This window comes from Drosophila sulfurigaster, chromosome 3 (genome assembly GCF_023558435.1).
Source record: "Drosophila sulfurigaster albostrigata strain 15112-1811.04 chromosome 3, ASM2355843v2, whole genome shotgun sequence".
In the NCBI taxonomy this organism is placed as follows: domain Eukaryota; kingdom Metazoa; phylum Arthropoda; class Insecta; order Diptera; family Drosophilidae; genus Drosophila; species Drosophila sulfurigaster.
The window spans coordinates 50,866,387-50,889,957 of record NC_084883.1 but is presented as its reverse complement, the minus strand read 5'-3'; the positions used below and the strand labels follow the sequence as shown (position 1 = coordinate 50,889,957).

Below are 23,571 nucleotides of genomic sequence, written 5' to 3'. Positions count from 1 at the left end.
GGTTTTCCTCCTCATATCATAAAAATCACATTACACACATTTTGTTTAAACATTTTATTATTTTTTTGTATCGGTTTTTCTCAAAAAGTTTTCTTTTACATTTTGTTTTTGTAGGTTTTCTCATTTTTTTCTCTTTAATAATAATTTTACAACTAATTAATTAGTCTTACTTTGAAGTATACAATAACTTAATAAAGAAAAGTACGTGTACGCATTTATGATTGACAAACAGAAAATCATTTGAAGAAAAGAGGAATACAAAAAAAAAACGAAAGGAAAAATGTTTACATTGAATAATTGGGAAAAAATCAATTGTAAAAAAAAGCTAACAAAAACCAACATTCCTGATTGAGGGTTGGCGTGAATAAATGTGTGTCAACAACAAAACAAATCTGAAAACAGATATATAGCAGGAGCTAAATGAATGATTAAACTTATCCGAAACAGCTGCTAAGCTGAGAACATTCTATCGGAAAATAAATGAAAATATTACGAAATATATTTTATTCGTATTTTGTTTTCTTTTCTTTTAGCTGGTTGGTGGTTGTTGTTCTTGTAGTTGTTGTTGTTGTTGTAAAGTGGTTGAAGCCATTTCATTGAATTTTTTTTTGTTCTTTTTTTTTGGTTTTAGTTTTGGATTTCTCTCAGTTTCATGTGATATGCGGCCGCGCAGGCGCAACGCGACTTTTTTGCCCCTAAAATGGCGCTAATTGGGATTTTTAGCATTTAAAATAATATATACATATACATAAATATATACATTTGTATATATATATTCATATAGACAGACTTTTAAGTAATTTTGTTTGTTTGTTGTACTTGCAATTTTGAGAGCGTGCATTGTAAAAGGTGTTGTGAGTATGTGTGTGTGAAATAATTCATAAATATTGCATCAAGAGTTGTACATTTAAATAGAAAAACAAAATTAAGAAAAACAATATATATAATATGTATATACATATCACGCTGTGTGGCCTAGACGATTTCGTTATCTTCTTTGTTATTGTTATTCTTCATTACAATTATTATTATTCTTATTTGTTTTTGTTTTGTTTTGTTTTTTGAGCAACTTGCCAAGTCGCGCTGTGCGTCGCTTTGCATGTTCTTCTCCTCCATTGTATTTTGTTGGTTTTCCTGCTTAAACCAACAATTTCACTTGCATTTTTTTAATTTTTTTACAAATACTTTTTTTTTGTTCATTTCCATTTCTCTTGCTTAAATCGTTTTTTAAAAAATATTTCGCTATAAAAATATTAGTTGAAAAATAAGAAATGTTCTTTTTTGTTGTTTGTTGTTATTGGTTGTTCTTGTTGTAGTTGTTGTTGTTGCTGTTTTTTGGGGAATAGGCAGGCGCTCAGACAATGCTTAAAACATTTCATGTGGTTCCTTGTTTTGCTTTGTTTTTGTTTGTTTTTTTGTTTCTTGTGTTTTTACATTTCATTTTGTTGCTGTTCAATATTTTCGCACTGCACAGTTTTTGTTAGATTTATTTTACAATTTTTTTTGTTTTAGTTTAGTTTTTAGACGTTTTTTCTTCTTTAATACATATAAATACTTTCTTTCTCTTCTCTGTAAAAATAGATCAACTTTCTCTTTTTTTTTTTTGCTCATTTTTTAAGTTTTTGTTTCGTTTCAACAAATTTTGCCAGTTTTTTTTGTTTTACAGTTTTTTTTTCTTTCGTTTACATTTTTTTGTATTTTTGTTTTCTTTTTTCTGGAGAGATTTCGTTTTCAAAAAGTGGTTGCTCCTTTTCTGTTTGTTGTTGTTGTTGGTTTATTTGATGTTGTTGTTTCGGTTTTTTGTTTTGTTTTTCGTGTAAGTTTAAATGCCTAAAATGTAGTTAAGATCTAACATAACATTGGATATCAGTTGTTGTTTGCCTTCCATTCTTTTGTTGTTGTTTTTGTTGTTTAGCTTTATCTTTATCGTTATCGTTATGTTTAGGTATACGTTTATCTTTTATCTTTTTGCTTGGCTTAACAATATAAATCTGCGTATGTAGATTATGTTTATTTATTTTAATTTAATGGTTTCTTTATTTATTATTATGTTTTACTTGTGGCATTCGCCTAAAAATGTCTTAGTTATAATGAATGTTTCTTTCTTTTCTTTTTCTTTGTTTCGTTTTTTTTTTTTGTTTTGCTTTGTTTTGTTATATTATAAACCATTTAATTGTAGTTACTTGTGGTCGAGTTGAGTTTATCGGAAGGGAAGAGGTAGGGACTACGGACAATAGATGTGGCAAAATGAGCTGCGCGTGTTTCGTACTGTTCATGATTAAAATGATGATAGTAGTGTTGTTGTTGTGGTTGTTATTGTTTTGTTGTTTTCGTTTTGAGGAGCTCTTCAGTTGGCCGCGCTCATCAGTTCGGAGAAGGCGTTCTCCAGACAATTCTTGAGTTCAGCATAGGAGACAATTAGTACCGATTGCTCATCGCGTGACATGAGTTGCACCTACAAAACAGTTAATAAATTAATTTATATCCTATATGGAAGTTTGAGTCTTAGCTTACACGCTCGATTGAGCCAGCATCCAGCTTGTTGAGGCATTGTACAATGTGTGCGTGATCCAGCCAGGGTCGGCCATCCTCAGTGACGGAATGGAATAAAAAATCACGGAATAATTTCAGCATATATCTATCACCAGTCTCTGACCAAGTGCAGTCCAGGTTGAAGCTGCAATAGCAAATTGTTTGGAGATGAGCAAAACACTCTTCATATCACTTTTGATTATATATGGAAACATACTCGGGTCGTTCGTTGATGCTGTTCAGTTTGACCAGTATGCGATATAGACGACCGTTCTCCATCTCCTTGGCCAGCTCATCATCCTGCATGTCCACTTGGGCCTGCAGTGCATCCAGTTGCGTATAGAAACGTGCACCAATCATGGGCATCAGATCCGTTACAGTGCGGCGGTTATTCGTGGTGAAGAGGTAACTGCAAATATCGAAAATAATAATAAGAACTGACAGCAAACAAAGTGTTATTTAAATGCAAACACTTACACAATAAAATTACGTAGATCGGTGGAATAGTTGCGGGTCACCATATCAATGCTGGACTGTACATTATCGCGCTGCACCGACTGCAGACAACGACAGGCCAGCGCTAATACTAAACGACCCAATGCGGTAAGATCATCCTAAAGAGAGAAGAGCTTTAGTAAAATCTATTATAATGAAAGTTCAAATCATTACCTGCTGATGCATGTTGACCAAAGCCAAAGGATTTGCCGCATTCGGATCAAACTGCGTGATATCCGAGACGCAGCAGGAGCTAAATCGCACTCGTTTGCCGGTTACAATGATCTTCGTGGGATCCAATATTCTATTAAACCAAAGAACGTAATTAGAGAGTGCATTAAAAGCGTTAAAAAGAGATTGCTCTTACTTGCAGGCCAATCCCGCCTGGTGTATGGCCCGTAAGCCGGCGGTGAGTTGCATGATGATGGACCAAATGGTCGATTCCGGCAGCAGAGGTCCATTGTTTGTGCGCTGCAAGTTGCTCTTATGACTGCAGAGGAAGAGAAGGGATTGGTTGATTAATTGGTAATAAAGTAAAATGTGGGTAATACTTAAATATAGTCAATAGTATTATACTTTAAACTTAAATCAGTAATTTTCTATTTTTCTTAACTAGATATAAATAAATAAAAAGGTTAAATGTCGATAATTACACACGGCAAATGGTACATAACTAATGAGGCAATTAAGTGAAATGTGACATTAAAATAAAACATATTTTGGGCTTATTTGCATTTAAATTTAAGGTGCATTTTACATTTCAAAGTCTAAGGCTTCTTATACTATTTTTGATGAGCTTATTAATGATGTAATTTCTCAGCTGATGTGCGTTTAACTGATAAAATAATAGCTTTTGATAAAAATATAAACTGATCGTATAATATTTTTGCTAGATAGATAAGTAACTTTATTAAATAGCTGTTATGGCTTTAAGCAATTCATTTTTTACATAGAAAGTAAAAAATTTAATGAAATGTGCAATTAAATGTAATATTTTTTAGTTAAACAATATATATACGAAGACGAAGGGTTTAGCAGCCATTTCTCCCTTTACTGCATAATAAAATTAGGCATTTAGCATTTCATACTCAAATTTAATATAAAACATAAATTAATATACATAGATACTACTCCATTTTGCTGGCTTAGATATGAAATTGAAATGAAGTATAGGTACAATTATCAGCATTATAAATATGCAGTTAATTGCAATTAATTAATGTTAAGAGATTTGAATTACTTGCGATTTTTTCAATTATCTTGAAATAGAATTAAATATGGGTACCATTATCAGCACTATAAATATGCAGTTAAATGCAAAGCACTTAAGTTTAAAGATTTAAAGTATATACAGTATCTTATCAATGCAATTATCAACCCTACATATTAGTAGTTAAATGCAACGAACTCAAGTTCAATTCAATAAAATGAAATGTGCACTTAAAAGGAATGATTTCAAGTTAAAATATTTAAGGCAACAAAACAGTAACGATTTAGTAGAGTAAGTAATCTGTGTGGAGCACATTTGATTTTATGCTCCTAACATCATAAATGTGCAATTAAATGTCAAAGCAATTATCTACACAACATATTTGCAGCTACAATCAATGAACACAAAATAAAAGATTTAGTGCACATAAATTGCATTTGACGCAATACATAATTTGTTTGTTCAATTATATGAAAGAGCAATTATCAATACTATAAAGTTCAGTTGCAAAATTCAAAATAGCACAAAATTTTATTTCTACCTTTTTTTGTTTGTCTTATAACTAATGTTTGTTGTAATAAATATTTCAAGAACTCAATTTTAATGTATATAATTCAGCTATTTCCTAGCGTAACGCGAGTTACATTGGAATGTTATGGTAAGCGGTTGTTTTTTTTAGTAAAATTTATTTCACGGTAGAATTTTTGAACGTATCGCGGCATCAAACTCACCTGAAGGGGCGCGCCTCGCCTTGGAATGGATCTGTGTAGCCGTTGGTGTCTGGCGTTGGCGTAAAGTATTTGGCTAGCAAGGTCTGTGAGCCGGGATAATAGTCGTAAACTAATACTAATGCTGTGAAGGGATTGAAGAAGAGTGATTAGAAGCGAACATTATGATATATATTTTGCTAGACTTACAGTTATCACCAAATGCTTTTGTTGTAAACACCTCGCGTAGTTGCACCACATTCGTGTGCTGCAGTTTCTTCCACATCTCCACAAGCGTCATGCACTTGGTGGACTGCAAGCGAAAGCCTGTCGATAGACAGAAATACAATTGAGTAAAGTTTCAAGAATTAAGTAGACTCTTTAACGAACCGTGTAATCTTCTCAGACAGTACTTGAATCCCGTGCTATTGTGCGTGGCCCGGTAAGTGCTCGCTGGCAGCGTTAATTTGGTGTGCATCGGCTGCACCGGCGGCTCCAAGGGATACAGGGCATGATAGTTGTCCACCTCGAGGGGCAGAGCATGTTGTGCCGCCTCCGCAGCATCCATGATCAGATTGGAGATCTCGTTGCGGGCAAGAAGATCGCTGCGCAGCTCGTCGGGCATAAAGAATGCGGACTCGAGTTGCGTCTTCGGTTGCATGGCGATCACATTGGACGCTGGTCCCGGATACACATGTCCCCCAGCATACATCAATTGCGGTGGCACAGCACTCAGAGGGGCAACCGCATTGACAACGCCATGGTGAGCCGGATGAGCTGGATGCGCAGCATCCACCACAACCGAATTGACCACGGGCTGATTGTTGGCTCCATTGCCAGTGGGATAAAAGTAGATGGTGCCGCCGACATTTTCCTGCAACGAAAGAGAGAGATTAATTAATGTACGCTCTAATCAGTTGATAGTCAAGAGAGACTCACTTGATGCACGCTCGCTGGCAATGTTGTGGGTATGGGCGAAGCACCGTGCGGTGTCATGCCGTGTGGTGGCGACTTTTCGCCACCGATTAGCGCCGCCGTGGGCGAATCCTGTCGCATCATCGCATTGCGCGCCTTCAGCGGCGTCTGCTGGGACATGCTGCTGACAAATGGCGCCGCTGCGGGATTTGGCGGTGCACTGCCACTAATTGCTATCGGCGCCGACGAGTTCGTTCCACTTCCCCCCGTTGTTGCTTGTGACTGTTGTTTCTGCTGCGGTTGTGGTTGTTGTGGCTGCTGTTGTTGTTGTTGCTGTGACACCGTGGAGACGCTTGTGGTTTTCTGCATTGAGAGTATGGAAGAGTTGCTGCCATTTACCGTCTTGCTGATGCTCACGGATGCAGCGGCTGCCACCGATGATGTGGACTGAGTGGCTGCAACGGTTGCTGCTGCTGCGGCGGCGGCTGCTGCTGCTGCGGCTGTTAACCCATTGACGCCGTTTAGGCCATTATTCATGTGATATGGTGCGTAAAAGTTGGGAGACGAATTGATGCGCGCTGGAATGAATTCGGGCGATTGTGGCGTTACCTAAATCAAGAGAAAAACACACAATTTAGTTGCAGTTCAATTCAGTTTAAATACATATTTTGCTACCAATCAAACCAAACTAACTAAACACACTCACTAAGACAAGGGGGGGAAGAGGAAGGAAGCTACACACACACTAAGGAGAATTTTGTTTTTTGGTTGTTTCGCCTTTACCTGAGACTTTTTATTAACTGCTAGGGGCGAGTCCAAGTTAAGGAGTGAGAACCCATTACCGTTAACGTTACCATTGCCATTGACGTAGCCCGTCGTCGTTGTGGCAACATTCTGTCGATTCTGCGAGCAGAGGAGACACGAGAGTCAGAGTCAGAGACATGCCGCAGAAAACCACACAAATGAAAAACAATAAGTGCGAAAGAGAAGGAGATAGAGAGAGAATGAAAGAGATAGAGTCATTGATAGGGGAAATGTGTATTTGTGTGTGTGTGGGTGTTGTTATAAATATGTGTGTGTGTTCGTATGTTCGCGTTGTTCACACATTATCTTATCTGCAATTCACAATTCATTTTTGTTTTTGGTTTTTTCGAAATGACAAACGACACTTCAGTTGAGAGGGTTGCCTGACCTCCCCTTCCCCCCTTCAACATTCCTCTCCACTCTATCGTGTTCCGTGTTTACATAATTCCCAATTGATTTTCAAACGTTAAACAAACGACTAACAATCAGTTTGTTTATGTACTTATTTTTTGTTACTCTTTGATGAGGTTTGAGTCCATAGAATACAGTTGTCAAGAGGTCATATACGACTTTTTTTATATAGCTTATCAGATCTAGTTATAGAGTTGTTTTAATCGGTTAAACACTTCACATATTTTGTATAAAAAAAAAGTGCTTAGTTACATCTCTTAACTCCATTTCGTTCACATTTCGTTTGCAAGTTTTTTTCTTCACTTTATTTACTCTCACTTTTGGGTTTGCTCAATTAATTGGTCTACTTTAGCTAAAGTAAACTGCTGCGCAATCAGTTTTTAATGATCATCACATTCAGCACTTGCTTTGCGAATGCTTATTTGTATCTTTTCAGTCAACATTGCATGCTCTACACTTTGGAGAGAAGCATTTTGACTTCTTTGAGCAATTGGTAACACAAAAAAATTTAACAAAAACAAGTTTAGTTATCTTTTTCAACTACTAACTATAAAAACCCCTCTAGGTTTTTTGAAAAGTCTTGTTTTACTGAAATTTTTATTATATTGATTATTTTTAAATTCAAAAGTCGCAAAGATCACTTTTTCTATACTATTTTTTATTATAAAAAAGGTGCCCTTATAAAAAGAGTCTGCTTTCTCCTTAAAATTTTCTAAGAATTGGAAAAAAATAAACAAAAAATAAAAAAAACGGCATTCGAAAACAAATTAATTGTAAGTGACATTTATATATAAAATGTTTCATTTTATTCAATTTTAAAATCTTAAAAAAAAAAACTGTATTGAGGATTCTGAAACAAATTGGTAAGTAAGTAATGGTTGCCTATAAAATGTTTTCTCTTATTCAAGTATATTATACTAAGAATTGTAAAAAAAAAACTGTATTCAGAATTCAAAAACAAATTTATTGTAAGAAACTTTTACCTATAAAATGTTTTCTCTTATTCCAGTAAAATATTCTAAAAATTACAAAAAAAAAAAAAAAATAAGAACACTGTTATGTGAATTTTGAAATAAATTAGTAAGTAACGTTTACCCATAAAATGTTTCTTGATATTCAAGTAACATGTTAAAAAAAAAATTAAAAAGGAAATAACTGTATTTAAAAACAAATTAATTATAAGTGACATCCCCTCCAAAAATTTCGGAATATGGATAATCTTAACTTCAAGAGACATTTACGAGCACTTTGCCTAATAAATTTGTTGAACATCCTCTGCATACGTAACAACTTAATGAATTAAAAAGTTTTGACACCTTTTCAATTTCAGCATAAAATGACTCAGAGGGAATGCTAAAAAAGAATTCCAAGAAAAAAACATGTGAAATGATGAATCACATTTTGATACGATTTTATTAAGCAGCAAAGTAAAGTGCTACGCAATAAGAATACCCTTTATATGGAATACTATAAACTTGAATTATGGTGATTATTAATCACATTTAAATAGTTTAAATGATTTATTTTCAAAATGATTCATAGAAAGTATAGACTTAATTTCACTTAAAGGGTATTTCGGAATTTTACATTTTAATCTTCGTTTTCTAATTTAGTCAACCGCAACGAAAAATGTGTAAAATCCATGCAGTAAACGCAAATTTGATTGTTAATGTTTTGTATCTCAATGTGCAGACATACATATTTATAAAAATCATATACAAGTGCGTGTAAATGGCAATTTAAGTGTATGAGCACAAAAAAAAACAAAAAAATGAAAAAAGTCGGTCAAGAGTACAGATACATTGTGAGACATTGCAAATGGATTGAAATTAAATTGTTCAAGCAAATTGAGTGAAAACAAATAATAAAAAAAAAAAAATACATACATAAAGCATAATTAAAAATACAACAATCGCAGCGCTGTCAGCGAACAAGCTGACAAGGAAAACAAACTTCAGACAAGGCAATCAAATATGTGTGTACATAACACACACACACACACATACACTGAGAAACTTATGTAAATAGATATGTAGGTACATATGTATGCATGCCTGTTTCTGTGCGCATATCTTGTCTCGTCAATTAAACAGCTGTTCTTGCTCTTGTTGTTGTTGTTGTAGTTGTTGTGCACTACTTACACACACACTCACACACACTCTTATACTTGTCATAGTTAATAAGCTAATTTTATGGGTGACGGGGGCGTTTGGGGGCAGGGTCAGACGTCAAGTCAGTCAGTCGTCGGCGCAAAGTAAAATAAACAATTGTAAGCATGACTCTCCAACTGTTGGCCAAGCAGCAGTCATGTTTGCTTATGCTTGAGTGCTTGTCAAACTGTAGCAACAACACTTACCATATAAGTGGCGAGTTTACTCTCAGAGGGTATTCCATTAGTGGGTGAGAAGAAAATTGGATCCATAGCAGCCGTATCTGTGAAGAGAGAGAGAGAGAGTATATAGAGAGAGAGCGTGATTAGAAATCAATTAAATAAACATAAATAGATATTTTCCATGTGTGTGTGCATTAAAGAAACACGCGAGTGTGAAAGAGAGACAGAGAGAGAGAGAACAATGGGGGTGGGGGGCAGCGAGATTGCAGTTGAATGTTTGTTGATATTTTGTTTTGTTTTTGTCGCCGTTATCGATAAAACGATAACGCGCGCGCTTATTTTTGGAGCACTCACAACACACACACACACACATACGTATAACCTCAACTGTGCTTGTGTTTGTAGTTGTTGTTGTTGTTGCTTCTTGTTGTGCTGGCTTTTTAGAGTATGTAAATAACAAAAGCAAAGACGCAATTCGTTAAAATTCTCTGTCGGCGCGTAAACAACAACAGAGGGCAAAAAAAAAATACGCAAAAATTTTAATGACAAAATTCAACGTTAAGCGAAAACCTGTGAAACTTGCGCCTACCAAATGGAAGGTGAGACAACTCAACACACTTTCCCTCTCCCCTTACCACTCTCCCATATGAACTGAGCTAATTGGTCTTTTCCTTAATCCCATCTATTTCTGTACCAGATATTTGCATACAAAATATTGTTGCACTTGTGAAAAGTAAAACATATAGAAAGTAAAACGAATTTAGCAAAAACCAGACACAGAATGTTTGCAGCTGTAAAGAGAGAGAGAGAGAGAGAGAGAGAGTAGGAGAAAGGAGGGAAGGGGAGAGTGGAAGGGGAGGCACATATGGGCCAATGCCTTTTGGCAGCGCAAAAAAACAAGTAATAATATTCAAGTGAAGACTGCCAAACTATGAAATACCCTGCTTAAAATTTAATATTGTGTTAATTATAAAAGTTTATAACATTTTTTAAACTTTTGTAATGGAAATTCCCCCCAAAAAAAGTTATAAAATTTCAAGTTGAGAATAAACAAATGTTTGCCTTATAAATGCCAAGCATTATTTTTGAAAACCAGTCGCTGCCTAAAGCAAGTTTAAGTAATAGCCCGTCTTATCAGCAGCTTTCAATCACGCTTCAATTAAGAAACTTCTTCGAACTGGTTCCTTTTGGGATTTGAATTTCTTTAAATGTTATTGGAACATACCCAAAGTCGTCTATGGGGAATATAAGGTATAAAAAAAGTGATATTGGCCTTGAAAAAATTCGTGCATGTATTTAACAACAAAACCAAAAAAAAGCGAAAAAAAAGGCATACATAAATAAATAAATACAAAATTTCGCTGTATGCATGTGTTTTTAGCTGTGTTGGCAATCACTTGTGCTTTCTGCTTTTGCGGTTTACTCATTTAATTTATTTGAAAAGCGCAAAATAAAATAAATAAAAGCAATTAATTGAATGCATGTGATGTTGTTGTCTGATGGAAGTTAATAATTTTGATTGCACAGCGTAAATATCATATCAATAATAATAATAAAGTCATTGCACAGTTGAAGAGCTACAATCAGGTGTTGTTTACCATTTGAGAGCGATTGGTTAGAACTTACTTGAGCATGGCCAGTGCATGTAAAACCGGTATGAACAAGTTACGTTTTCTGCTGCCTCACAAAACTGTACGTATTGGTATATGTATAGGTATATACGTTATGTATGTATGTATATATGAAGGTACGCATACGTGTATCTGTTGAACGTTTTCACTTTACATAAATTGACTGCTACTGGCAGTTTGTTGGCATGACGTCGGCAGAAACAACAACTATCTATAGTTGTTGCTGCTGGTTTTGCGGTAAAAACAGACAGCTGTGTTTTGCTTCAAAGATCACGAACGCGTTCATGAAAACATCACACACTCACACACACACACACTGGCGCAACGAAAAAAAAAAAGAAACTTTAACACACACTTCAATTAAGTGAAGGGGGACTACCGTTGTGTGTGCGCGATGGGAAAGGGGGGAGTCAGTTCGTAGCAGTCGCTCATATGGCGCTGAGCCAAGCAATCACAATATTATGTCGTTATGTCACGTTGTATAGATGCGCCCGCTGTTAAATATTGTCTGTTTGCTGTTGTTGGTATGTATGTGAAATGTAAATGTAAACGCTATGCAAAGCTCTTCGTCGTGTAAGCGCAACGATCGCGACAAACGAACTGCGCGGCAGCACGGCGCACAGTCAACTGACTAGAAGAGTGCGCAGGCGGCAGCAGCGGAGGTGTGAGCCATTCAAGAACAGAGAGAACGCCTGAGAGCGTAAATCGAAACACATAGAGAGCGAATGCTGCAGCAAGTGAGAGAACAGCAAAGCGGTGATTCTAAAACTGTATGCAAGAATGAGAGTGCGAGTGTGTGTGCAGTGGGTAAACAACAACAGGCGCAACTACAGCTATTTTGTTTACATTTCGTTGCGTTGTGTTGTGTGTTTTTGTTTGCTGGCAATGCAATTAGGCACAGTTTGAGGAGCACTCAAAGTGCAAATGCAATGACCCCATGCTCATGATCATGATCATGATGTGTTGGCCATTAGCACCCCATTTTCTCTGTTTCTGTTTAATGCCCCCCAAAAGGGGTGTGTTTGCAGTGCAATGGTTTATTACATGACACAAAAGTATCTACATATATACAACGTTGAATGTGTGAGCACATTTGCCCCGCAATTGGCATCGGCCGTTGTGTTATCAGGCATTAAACGCCCAGCTTTAGCTTATATATTATATAGATAGGTGTTGTTTGTATACTGCAACGAGAGAGAGGGACAAGAGCGGTGCACGTGGCTCACTACGTAAGCTATCAGTGCAACAATTTACAATCTGTCATCACAAAATACATATAGTACAATATATATATACAATATACACGCTTATAGACTAGCTATTTTATCAATTATCAGCAGTATCACTTCACTCGTTGTTGCAAAACCTTGAGCCTCTACATTGCTTATCAATTCTATTAGCTTATCTGTCCTGTAACTTGTAACAAAAGGTGCTTTCAGAGAGATTTATTGAGAGCTTTTAAGCTCTGCGTAAAGCTCAGCTTTTATAAGCTGATTAATTGATTCTGATATTTTCGAGTGCGTTTTGTGCGCTAATCGAATGGAAATTTAATAAGAATGATTGACCATGGGGTTTTTTCCAAATTAGAATAGAATCTAACGAAAAATCAATTGTGTGCATACCCTGTAAAAAGTAACTGCTAAAGGGTAATATACAATATTATTATGTTATGCATTTTTGTATTATTTTATTTATTTCCATATTAAATAACTAAAAGAAAGTCTCGTTCTATAGAGCATCTACTAGTTGCTCATGCAAAACTTGCGCCATTTCTAGTTGTTTATTATGACTATGTTAATCAATTACTGAAATCAATCAATAACTGTGCCGTAAACGTATTAATTTTCACACAGTCGAGCCGCCCTAGAGCCAATTATTTTGCTCAATAAATTGCTTTTATGTAATGCTCACACATTTAATGATCTACTAAGGAAACTTGAGCTGTAATTTTATTTTTTCTCTCCTGCTAACACAAACTAAGGAAACCGTTTAGTTTTGATTTATAGCCATAGTAATAAAAATTTCGTTTAGACATAATACTACGTTTAAATACGCTCTAAACTATCCAATAACTACTATTTTGTTGAATAAATTGTTTTTTAATAACGCTTTTCTTTTTTAGTTTTTTTTTATTTACAGCAAATCTAATATTTTGTTAAAAACACGTTTCATTGTAAAAATATTAATATAATACGATTATAATAATACGTTTTAATACAGTCAAGCTACTCTATACCCAACTATTTGGTTCAATACATTTTTTAAAATACTTTTACCTCTGAAAATCAGACTTTACATTATTTATCTTCAAACCAATCTGTTAAAGTACAAAGCCCTTAATTAGATTGTACTTCTTTTTCAATTTTAAAACACATTCACTTAAAAAAAATTGTTTTGCTAATTTTTGGAATAAAGTATTCCAGTTATTATAACATGTAATGAGCTTTCATGGTACTCTTTTTTGTATTTACAGATCTAATCTCTTCGCTCAGTTTTGATTTATAGTCACGTTCCACTGTAATATTAACATAATACGTTTTTTATAAACACGGAACCCAGCTGACGTTTTGCAATTGTCATTTCTTTGTTCTTGGTCTCACCAAAAAGTTGGTCAAAGAACCGTTTCCATTCTTTATTATGGTTATATAGTATGGTGTGATCTCAGTGCACGATATTGACAACCATATTGTTAGCTCTGTCTCTCTCTCTCTTGCTGTTGTTGCTGTCTCAGTCTGTTAAACGGGGCTTCGGGTTGCGGTGTTAATGTATGTGTGTGTGTGTGTGTGAGCAGAGCGCTGTCGTAAGGCGCCAACGTGACCAAAGACAAGTTTGGTTGGTTGTTGTTGCTGTGTTTGTTGTAATTGTTGTCAGCGCAGGCAGCAACAGCAACAGTTTTGACCCAATTCACTCTCGACATTCAGTTCAGCGCGAGTTCAGCTGTGAACAGAAAAAAACAGCTGTGCAAATGTTGAGCGCGCGCATATTGAGGGCGCCAATGGGTTAATGAGCAGCGAATGGGCCTTTTAAAGCTCCAAGTTAAAAGCACGCGGCGCGCATGCGCAACAACAAAAACAATTGCGAAAATATGTATGTGTGTGTAATATATGCAGCAACAATCTAGGCCTAAGCCTACTCAATGCGATTTCAACCGCGTTGTTGCTCGGCAACAACAGCTGAACAACGAAATTCGAAATAAAATTAAATTTTTCGTATTTCGAAATGCGGCCAAGCGGGTGACAAAAGAAAGCGATGCGTAGGCGGCAAAACTGATGAGTGTGCTAGGGTAGGAAGGGGGCGTGGTGTGTGAGAGCAGAGAAGGTTGGCAGCGGAAGCGCAAATGGGCAGCGAGGCGCAAAATGATATGCCGACTAAAGACCAAGCGGCGGATAGCGGAAAAAAGAGCAAATACAAATAAGAAAGCAGCAGTCGCGTTGTGAGAACCACTCGCAAATACCTGCACCACACATATTTGGAGCATTTACACAATATTTCGCTTGCTTTTACGCTGCTTCATAATACCCCGCTAAAGGCTAAAGCTAGCGAGTATAAAGAGCATAGTAATAGTGCTCCGTCTTTGTCTGACAGTGTCGTCTGCCCTTCTTTCACTTGCTGAGTCTGTTTATTCTGTTGCTGCCGCTGCTGCTTCTTCTTCCGCTGCGTTGGCAGAAAACAGAAACTGAAACAGAAACAGAAGCAGCAAAAACAGCGACAGCAACGGTCGACGTCCGCTCAATTTCATTTTGATTGATGTGTTTTTGCTCATTCGTTGCTGCTGCTGCTGCTGTCGACGTCGCGTCGCTGCTGCGATTGACAGCGATGCGTCAACTTACGCATTCACCTTGTTGGGGGCCGCAAAGCAGCATCATAATCATGCATTACATGCACTCTCTACTCTCTCACACACATAAACAGTTGACACTCTCTCGCAGTCGCTCTTTAGTTCTCTCTCTTCGTCTTGTTCACTTTGCTCTCTTGTTATGTTAATCGTTGGCAAGAATCACACGCGACTTATTCGTAAACACAAAACAAAAACACAAACACAATCACACTCACGCTCACGCATATGTTAATTTGTTAGTATTAACACACAAACGCATACTCTAACATTACACACATTTACACACTCACGTTGCGGGTATGTTGAGCTCTCGTTTGCCGCGCCGTGTGGTAACGTTCGTTGCCAAAGAGTGACTAACGCAAAAGGTGAGCACAGCGCCGTTGCCGTTGAAGAAGAAACACACAAAATAAAAATAAAAAATCAACAGCAACAGCAACAACACGAGGCAAACCGACCACAAATAAAAGAAAGAAAGACAACCAAGTGCAAAAGCAAACACATCAACCAAAAAAAAAATATAAAAAGCAAAACCCGGCTAAGCGTCGCTGATAATACAGTTTGAGCAGCGCGTGTGCGCCAGTGCATGTCCAACTGTATAACACTAGAGATGCGAGAGCATGACGCTGCAGTTTGAACCAGTTCAAAGAGCATGTTGCTCACACATAAACAAGGTCAACTACTCGCTGCGAGTGCGAACGAGATGGCAGATACTGCGTATAAATCTTAATTTAATGAAAGCTGACAAAAGAATTATGGCTATGATCATAAAAACAGATTTATATCGAACATTTGATTGAATGCGTGATGTAATCACGCTGAATTTGGTATAGAAATGAATGTAAAGAGTAATCGACAAGCAGATAGCGTTAAACAGTTGTTTAAATATTTTAGATTATCGTGCTCATTATGCATACATATTTAATGGGTTTGTAACACAAAGCTTTAAATGCCCCATTGTGCATTTCTTTGCGGCTGAATTATGACCCTGTTTTGGGCCCAGTGGGACACGGCTGGCGAAAAGAAAACAAAAGGACGCCCGCCCCAAAATCACGGTCACAAATCTGACAAGGGTCCAAGGGAGCCAAGGGAATCCCAGCAGCAATAGATAATGACACCGCTAATGGCAATAAAACAGGCAAATGTTCCACGCACGCAGTCAAATTGCTTTATGGCCAACACACACACACACATACACACTAACATATGGGGCACACTTCAAAGAGTGGCCCAATAATAGATGGCACAGAGCTGAGGCAAATTTTTGGCAAAATGTGCGCGGCAAACGCGGCGTATGAGTAATGCGTGGCTCAAGGGCAGCCACTTTGGCAAATAGCGAAAGCGAATGCGAATTTAAATAGCCAACGAAAAGGAACTAGACAGAGAAAGAGTAAGAGAGAGAGAGAGAGAGAGAAGTGACAAAGGCAAATAGCCTCAGGCCAAGTCGCAATGTTAATGTCATTACGATGATAACAGATGCCAAAACAAAACAGCGAAATGAAAACAAAACGACAACAAAATATGCAAAACGCGTGCGTACAAAAAATGCGAACAAGAATGTGTTGCATACTTTGCAGCGAACATTTGAAGAATGCCCAACGAACAATAACAAGAACAGCTGCAACAATAACAAACATGGCGAGCGTGACAAATGAATCGCGCAAGCAACAAAAGAAGGAAAGAGAAGGAGTGAGGAAGATAAAAACAAAAACTACATTCAATGGGTTCCACATGCGCTGCTTTCACTACACAATTTATGTGTGGATTGCAATTTTGTATTTCTATAAATTGTTTTTAATTTTAAATAGATAAGATTACACTTTAATCATAAACAAATAGATAATGATGACTGTCTAGCAATTGTAATCTGTATTTTATTTATAACCGTTTAAAAAGTTTGATATATCAATGCAATCCACAAGAGATTCCTCAAAGATAATTAAAATTTAAAGAATTTCAATAGTAACTAAAAATATTCCATCAATAAAAAGTGAAAAACATTCCAAACTTGAAACAGCGCAAGAATTCCATTCAAAAAACTTCATCACAAAATTATCTTCGCTTCGCTAGACAATTAATCAAATAATTGATTAATTATTGCATTTTTTTGGGGCTTTGAGATTTCCGGAAATTATAAAAAACTGATAATTCGAATGGACAGCAATAACAAACTTATCTGTTTACAGTTGATAATAAATAATGAATAAAAATTCGGCAGATAAAATTTGCGCAGGCAAAAAGCGAAACGAGTTAAGTAAAAAAGGCATTTGCATTATTGAAAAAAACTGGTAACTGGGCAACAGGAAGGAAGGTTTTAGTGTGTGTAGGTGTAGAGAGGGTGTGTGTGTGTGTATCGAGTCAGTTGCAGTTTTTGTTTTTTTGGCTAAAAACCAAAGTTGTTCGAGTGAAGAAAAGCCAACTTGGTTGGCTGACTGAGTTAAGGCCAAGAAACCAGTTTCAAATTGCATCCGATACGAGGCAGCTACGCTACAACGAGCAGCAAGAATAACAAAGACCCATCAACAGGTAACCCAATGCACCTACCAAACAACAGATATAGAGAGACAGAGAGAGAGAGAGGAGAGAGAGAACCAGAAGTCGCAACTCTCCAAGTCATTGTATTTCCGTCAGCTGCCGTTGCGTGGCTGCTGACCAGCAAAAGGAACTGGTTTTTCTTTTAGTTTTTTTTTTCGTTTTCTTTTGTCTTCAGTATATTTTTGTTTTTTCTGCAAAGGGCAGAGGAAGTGGTTTTTCTCTAGCACAGGTAAGTGCAGGATAAATCAAAACACAATAGAAAAACAAGTGGAACTCGTTCGCAGTGGAACGCAAATCCCTCTGCGTATCGTTTTAAGGGTTGCGATCTTAATGATCATTGCTCTCTCAATCTCACTCTATCTCTTTCTCTCTCTTTTACTCCCATGACCTGCATGCTCTTCTATAATTACAGCACTGGGGTAGATTGATTACAGTTCCCACTTTATTCTCTCGGCATTTACATGACGCGTTTATCCTCGCAGCTCTTTGCGCTGTGATCCATTCCATTCCATGGTCACGGCTGCAAGTAATTGCCAATAATCACAAGCTGCGCTTCGGCATCAAGAAAAAGAAGATTCAATTTCCAGAGGCAGCGCATAACTATATTAAAAAGCGGAAACAACAAAGTGGGAAAGCAAAAACACAGAGGTCTGCTCGACATTGGGATACTTGCTACATTTAAGATTATTCTTCCTTATTGCTTTGAAATAATGTTGTAATATGTGCTTACTATTAATCACTAAAATGTTTTTTCCTGTTTATATAATATAACAAAGTAACTTGTTATATTCCAACTGACATTAAAATGTTGTTTTACCTAATTATTTTTAACTAGTGATTTAATGAATATTTTAGTGATTCATTTTCAATTAATAAAATGTTCGCTAACACTTAAATATATTGTGTTAAGACTCTTCACTTAACAAATTGTGAAAAATGGTCTATTAAAGTATTTTGTTTAGACTTTTCACTTAACAAAAAATATGAAAAATGGTCTATTAAGTTTAACTTTAAAATATAAATAAACTATAAGAATTCTTTCCATAAAAATTTAAAAAAAAAATATGGTTCTTAGTGTAACCAAAAATTTTTTTTATTTTCTTCCCATAACTCTTGCTTATAAAGTTGTTAAAATCGAGGTATTTTTGTAAAGGGACAGACTGAAAAAAGGACTCGTGAAAAACATTAAATATGAAATATAATAAATTTCTTCTACATGGGAGTAAGGCAGCTGTTGCCTTCCCTCATTAAATTATAACACCCTTCTACCCTTTTGGGTTTAATGAGTATAACTAGAAACCGCAATAATAGAATGAAGGAACAGCGACTAGCAAACGAGTCTGAAATATGCCAAAGGTGACTTTCAATTATAAAAGCCCGAGGTGTCGCATTGGCTTTATATTTTTTGCTTTGTTTTTGTATTTGATTTTTGTGTATGTTTTGTTTTGGGTTTTGTATTTGTAATTCTGTTTTTGTTTTGCTTTGTGGCACTTACCTGCCGGGAAGAAATTGTTCAAGAACGTTGACATTTTTCTTTTTCGCCTTCACACACACATGCACACGTTCTCAATAGCACCAAAGGAGAACAACAACAATGTTCGACTGTGTGTTGCTCTCTCGCTCTCGCCTGCGTTGCTTTTGGTCCTGCTGCTGCTTCTGATGTTGTTGCTGTGCTGCTCTCTTCGACGACTGCTCGCTGATTTTTTGTTTGTTTTTGTTTTCGTTTCGAATTGCGTTTTGTTTTTATTTTTTGGGTTGCTTACTATTTAACAGTTTTTTTTCAATATTTTTTTTTTGCGTTTCGTTTTTCTTTTTTTTTGTTTGATTTTTTTGTTTCTTTTGATTTAAACTTATTGAACGAAAATTTAAATAATACATACAATTCGCGCTTAACTGCTAAATTTTCACATTACACATGCTCACATTGTGTTTCTTTTTTTAGAGAGTTTTCTTTACTTTTTTATGTTCTTAGTTTATTATTATTTTAATGTTTTTAATAAAATGCATATTTCTTTTTTTTTGTATTGTTATTTTCGCTTAGAAGTTGTTGAGACGCGTTGGCTGCAAAAAGAAAGTGGGAAAAAAGGGGAAACGGGATTTTAGCATTTATAATACGACATTTTCAACTGCGCAACATCATTTGAGAACAGCAAAGAATCCTCTGTCTGCCTTTTTAGTTGTTGTTTGCATTTTGTTTTCGTTTTGCTTTTGTATTTTCATTTGCGTTTCTTTTTCTTTTCTTTTTTTGTAGTTTGTGTGTGGGACGTTTTGTTATTGCAGAACGCCAAAAAAAAGGGACGACAAATGAAATCCAAAAAGCAACAGCGCTGTCAGACCAAGTGGGTGGAGGAAGAGGGAAAGGTGAAGTGGGAGGCAGAGGCAGAGGAGCGGAGGGACAGTTTTTGCTCTGCTTGGATTTCATTTAATTTGTGTGCGTGACTCTCAGCCATACACATATACAGACACAAAATGCGCGCATATTTGTTTTACTTCTTTGCTTTTCACTTTGGTTTTTCACTTTTTTCACACACACACATTCGCACACAAACTAAAAACACATATTCACACACTCGTTAAACATTTTCTTGTATTTTGGAGTTGTGTGTGAAGCTGATTCACATATTTATAGCATTTTATATTTATATATTTTTAAGCATTTGCATCACATACTTTTCGCTGAACCTGCGCCAACATATTGCAAAACTGTAAAGATTCAAGAAGAAGAAGAGACGTTAGCAACGCAGTTTGTTTTCTTTGTACAAAATTTGATTAAGAATAAAAATTATTTGCAGTTTATGAGTGTTATACATATAAATTGTGGATTATACTAACAATTAATGAGCGGGCGGCAAATAAGAAACTCAACTCTGCGTGAGAGTTACAAGCACACACACACACTCGCACACGCACACATTCAAACGCAACACACCGCGCGTTATGCGCTGCACGAAGGTACTGACTGAAAAAGCAGACGACAGACGATTCAAGTACCCAAGCGAAGCGAAGCCAGCCAAATGGAGTCCACACGAACCCTCGCTGCTCTGCTGCCTTGTGCTTGTGTATTGGTGTTAGCGTGTGTCTGTGTGCATGGCAGAGGATTGCTAGGCGCTAATAAAAACAACAACAATTACAGCTGTGTGACGTCTGTTTGTATGTATGTGTGTATGTTCACAGGGGATGCGACGAGCAAAACAGTGGTACAGGGATTATTCATTGTGTGCTTGAAAACCAACATTTGATGGTTGTAATGCTTATTGTGAATTCAAATCTATTGGAATAAATCAGTGAGTCACAAAACGAGATCAACTTGTAAGCATTTTCGTTGCTACACACAAACACACCACTGTGCATCAGGGTAGACATTTTGCAGGACACATACAGACAGAGACCAGAAACGAAGCCAAAGCAAATGACGTTGTTATACACACGGATACGAACTCGCACACACAGACGGAGGACTGCTGCACACATGTGAACGGTATTGTTCATACATATGTGTTTGGAGTTAAACAGGATCCACACAGACTCAACAGCTGGCCAGGCAAATGCATACACATAAACACAACAAAAGCAACAGCAATCACAACAGGTCAGCATCCACACACAGTTCCGAATTTGGATTTGCAAAGCCCCCTCCTCCGCACTCATCAACGTGTGCTACTTGGCATCCACATTTGGCATTTGTGTGGATGCCAAAACAGCTGGCAACAAAACTTTATCCATGGCTGCTGCTTGGTGGGCTGGAGGGGAGGAAGGGTAGGTTAGACGGTAGACACGGCACAGCGGAGGATGGAGCAGCGATGAAAGGAAGCATTCTTTTTTATATCTTCTGTATGCTGGAGTGGAAACAGCTGCAATTAATTGTGCGTCTCGTCTCCACTTGCTGCTTGTCTGTCTCTGTCTTCGTATGTTTTTTTTTTGTGAGGCGCAAAAAGAAGTTTGCGTGACAAACGGGACTTACAAAGGGGGACACAGCACACACAACAAGTGACAGAAGGCCAATTGGTTGTGGCAAACACATTTACATACATTTGTATGTAAGTATATAATGCAAACAAATGTGCTGAGGATTTTCGCAAACAACATATATATTAATGCTAATGCTAGTTTGTATGTAGTTTGGCTAATTAATTGAAGTAACGAAGCGAATAGAACACAAACAAGCAGAACAAGTTTCATTTCTCTGCCGCCGCCGCTGTCACATTTGCCGCTGCCGCTGCTGCGTCGCGTCGACCAACTCTTTGCTTTTCTCACACATTGTTGTTGCTGTCGCGGTGTTATTGCGTTGTTTTTGCACCAAGTTCTTAACGACGTAGTTCGTTTATAATTGAGATTCTTCTTATTCCACGCCGCACCGTTAGTACTATTATTTTTGTTTTGTTTTATTTATTTATTATTTTGTTATTAACTCACTTTTGCGTAAAGATGGAGAAAACATCGACTGCACTATCGATGCATCGATGCTTTTGTAATTTATTAAAACATCGATTTATTAATAACAAACATGGATGGGTCTTGCGCCAAATATAAATGAATTTATTAATGTATAAATTATTCGTTTTTGTTTTTTAAGAAAACAAACTATTCAACACCTATGTCGGTGTGTGACCGCCAACAAAACTGCTAATAAACGTTTTAGTGCCGATGAGATATACCAAAATAAGGAAGCATCGATAATTTACCATCTGGTTACACTTCGATAAATTTGCAAAACGTGTTTAAAAACAATTTTTTTTTGCAATTTCCAATTAAATATTGAATATACCAAAAACGTGTTGTCTGGTATTTTAATAGCCGCATTTTTACGTGGCGGTCGGGCGATAACAGATTGTTATTTACTTTTGCAACATAATTCGAAAAGCGCACAACATAAGTTAGAAATATTTTTTATTTTTAAATTCTAGTTAACATATTGTACTATGATCAATCTCATCTGAAAAAACAAATCCTTCTCTGCCACTTGGTGGGCGTCGATTCGTAAACGCTCTGGCGGCATAGCTCTTGTTCAAGATATTTCTGAATCTGTTGTTCCACATCAGAGCGCCACTTTAGTTCCCGGAATAGCGGGAAAACCTCGCCGGTTTTCTTCAGACGCCGTTCAGCCGTCTGGTAGCATTTCCACGGCTGCGGCTCCACCACAAACAGCTCTGCCATTTGGGACAGTTTGCGTAGAAAAAATTGCAGGCCGTTGTCGTGATGATTCAGATGAATCCACATGGTAATGGAGTAGCAGCAGATGGCATCGAACTTCTGCCGATGATGCTGCTCTAAATAAGTCTGCACAGGTGAATCAAATTGCTCCTCATTGAGCACATCGGCGGTAAAATAGCTGATCTTGTCGAGACACGTGTTTTCCGATTTCGCTCGTTCGATGAGCCGTTCGTCAATGTCCACCCCAAGCACATGCACTGGTCGCTGTAACTGTTCCTCAAGGAACTGCTGCAACAGCTGTGTAAAAACGCCACAATTGCAGCCCACATCGAGCACCAAGTAGGGCTCATTTTCTGTCCTCGTGTCGTTTTGTTTGGGCTGCCAAATATCTTTTGATGGCAGCAGTTTCACACGTTCGACGGCTGAATTGAATTGATAGTAATTCATGAAATTGCCATATTGCACAGCGCCCGGATTATTATTGCGGCGTTCCATTGCAAATAACAATCAAAACAAAAACATTACCCGAAGTTTACTAAAACAATAACAAGTCAATAGCAGTCTGCCCGCAAGTTAAAATTCAAAATATACCACACTGTTGAGTATATATACCAATTGCATGTAGATAAACGGTCACTTTGCCATTGCTGTTATACCAATAACAGAAAATGTTATTTACTGTTGGCGGGTACATATTAAAAATTCAAATGTGAATGGCGAATAAGGAAACATCGGGTTTTTAACTTTCCATGTACATAATTTACTGCTCTCGTTTTAATAATTATATAATTTTTAACACGTTCTTACAATTTGCTTACATATCAAATCGATAACATTTTATAAAATTAATTTAAATGATTGAAATCAATGTACAATGATGAAACAATATACACAATGCTTTCTTGGCTTGTTTGTGGATAACATATGCGTTAACAATATTTAACAACAAACACACCATGGACAACATGAGCACAACTCTGCCCAGATCGAGGAAACTGAATTTAACCCACTAA

At 36.8% G+C, this 23,571-nt stretch overlaps 2 protein-coding genes across 5 annotated transcripts; both read right to left on the bottom strand.

The window, feature by feature from the left end:
* Positions 1-1,587: 1,587 nt before the first annotated feature.
* Positions 1,588-19,045, bottom strand: LOC133845786 (PAN2-PAN3 deadenylation complex subunit PAN3). Of its 4 annotated transcripts, none has more exons than XM_062280348.1 (13): positions 18,903-19,045; positions 9,431-9,507; positions 6,643-6,762; positions 5,884-6,468; positions 5,335-5,818; positions 5,155-5,271; positions 4,969-5,089; positions 3,395-3,517; positions 3,202-3,331; positions 3,010-3,146; positions 2,750-2,941; positions 2,515-2,677; positions 1,588-2,455 (listed from the first exon to the last, which is right to left on the bottom strand). In XM_062280348.1, exons 1-13 carry the CDS (start codon positions 18,934-18,936, stop codon positions 2,348-2,350), a joined length of 2,391 nt encoding a protein of 796 aa, XP_062136332.1. In that variant the 5' UTR covers positions 18,937-19,045; the 3' UTR covers positions 1,588-2,347. The 4 variants fall into 4 exon arrangements, with proteins under 4 accessions (XP_062136332.1, XP_062136333.1, XP_062136334.1 ...); XM_062280349.1 differs by lacking the exon at positions 18,903-19,045 and adding an exon at positions 11,033-11,647; XM_062280350.1 differs by lacking the exon at positions 6,643-6,762.
* On the bottom strand, positions 18,936-23,132 carry LOC133845788 (probable RNA methyltransferase CG11342). Its single transcript, XM_062280358.1, has 3 exons — positions 22,000-23,132; positions 20,078-20,110; positions 18,936-19,468 (listed from the first exon to the last, which is right to left on the bottom strand). The coding sequence occupies exon 1, from the start codon at positions 23,051-23,053 to the stop codon at positions 22,337-22,339; it is 717 nt and encodes a 238-aa protein (XP_062136342.1). The 5' UTR covers positions 23,054-23,132; the 3' UTR covers positions 18,936-19,468; positions 20,078-20,110; positions 22,000-22,336.
* Between the last annotated feature and the right edge of the window lie 439 nt (positions 23,133-23,571).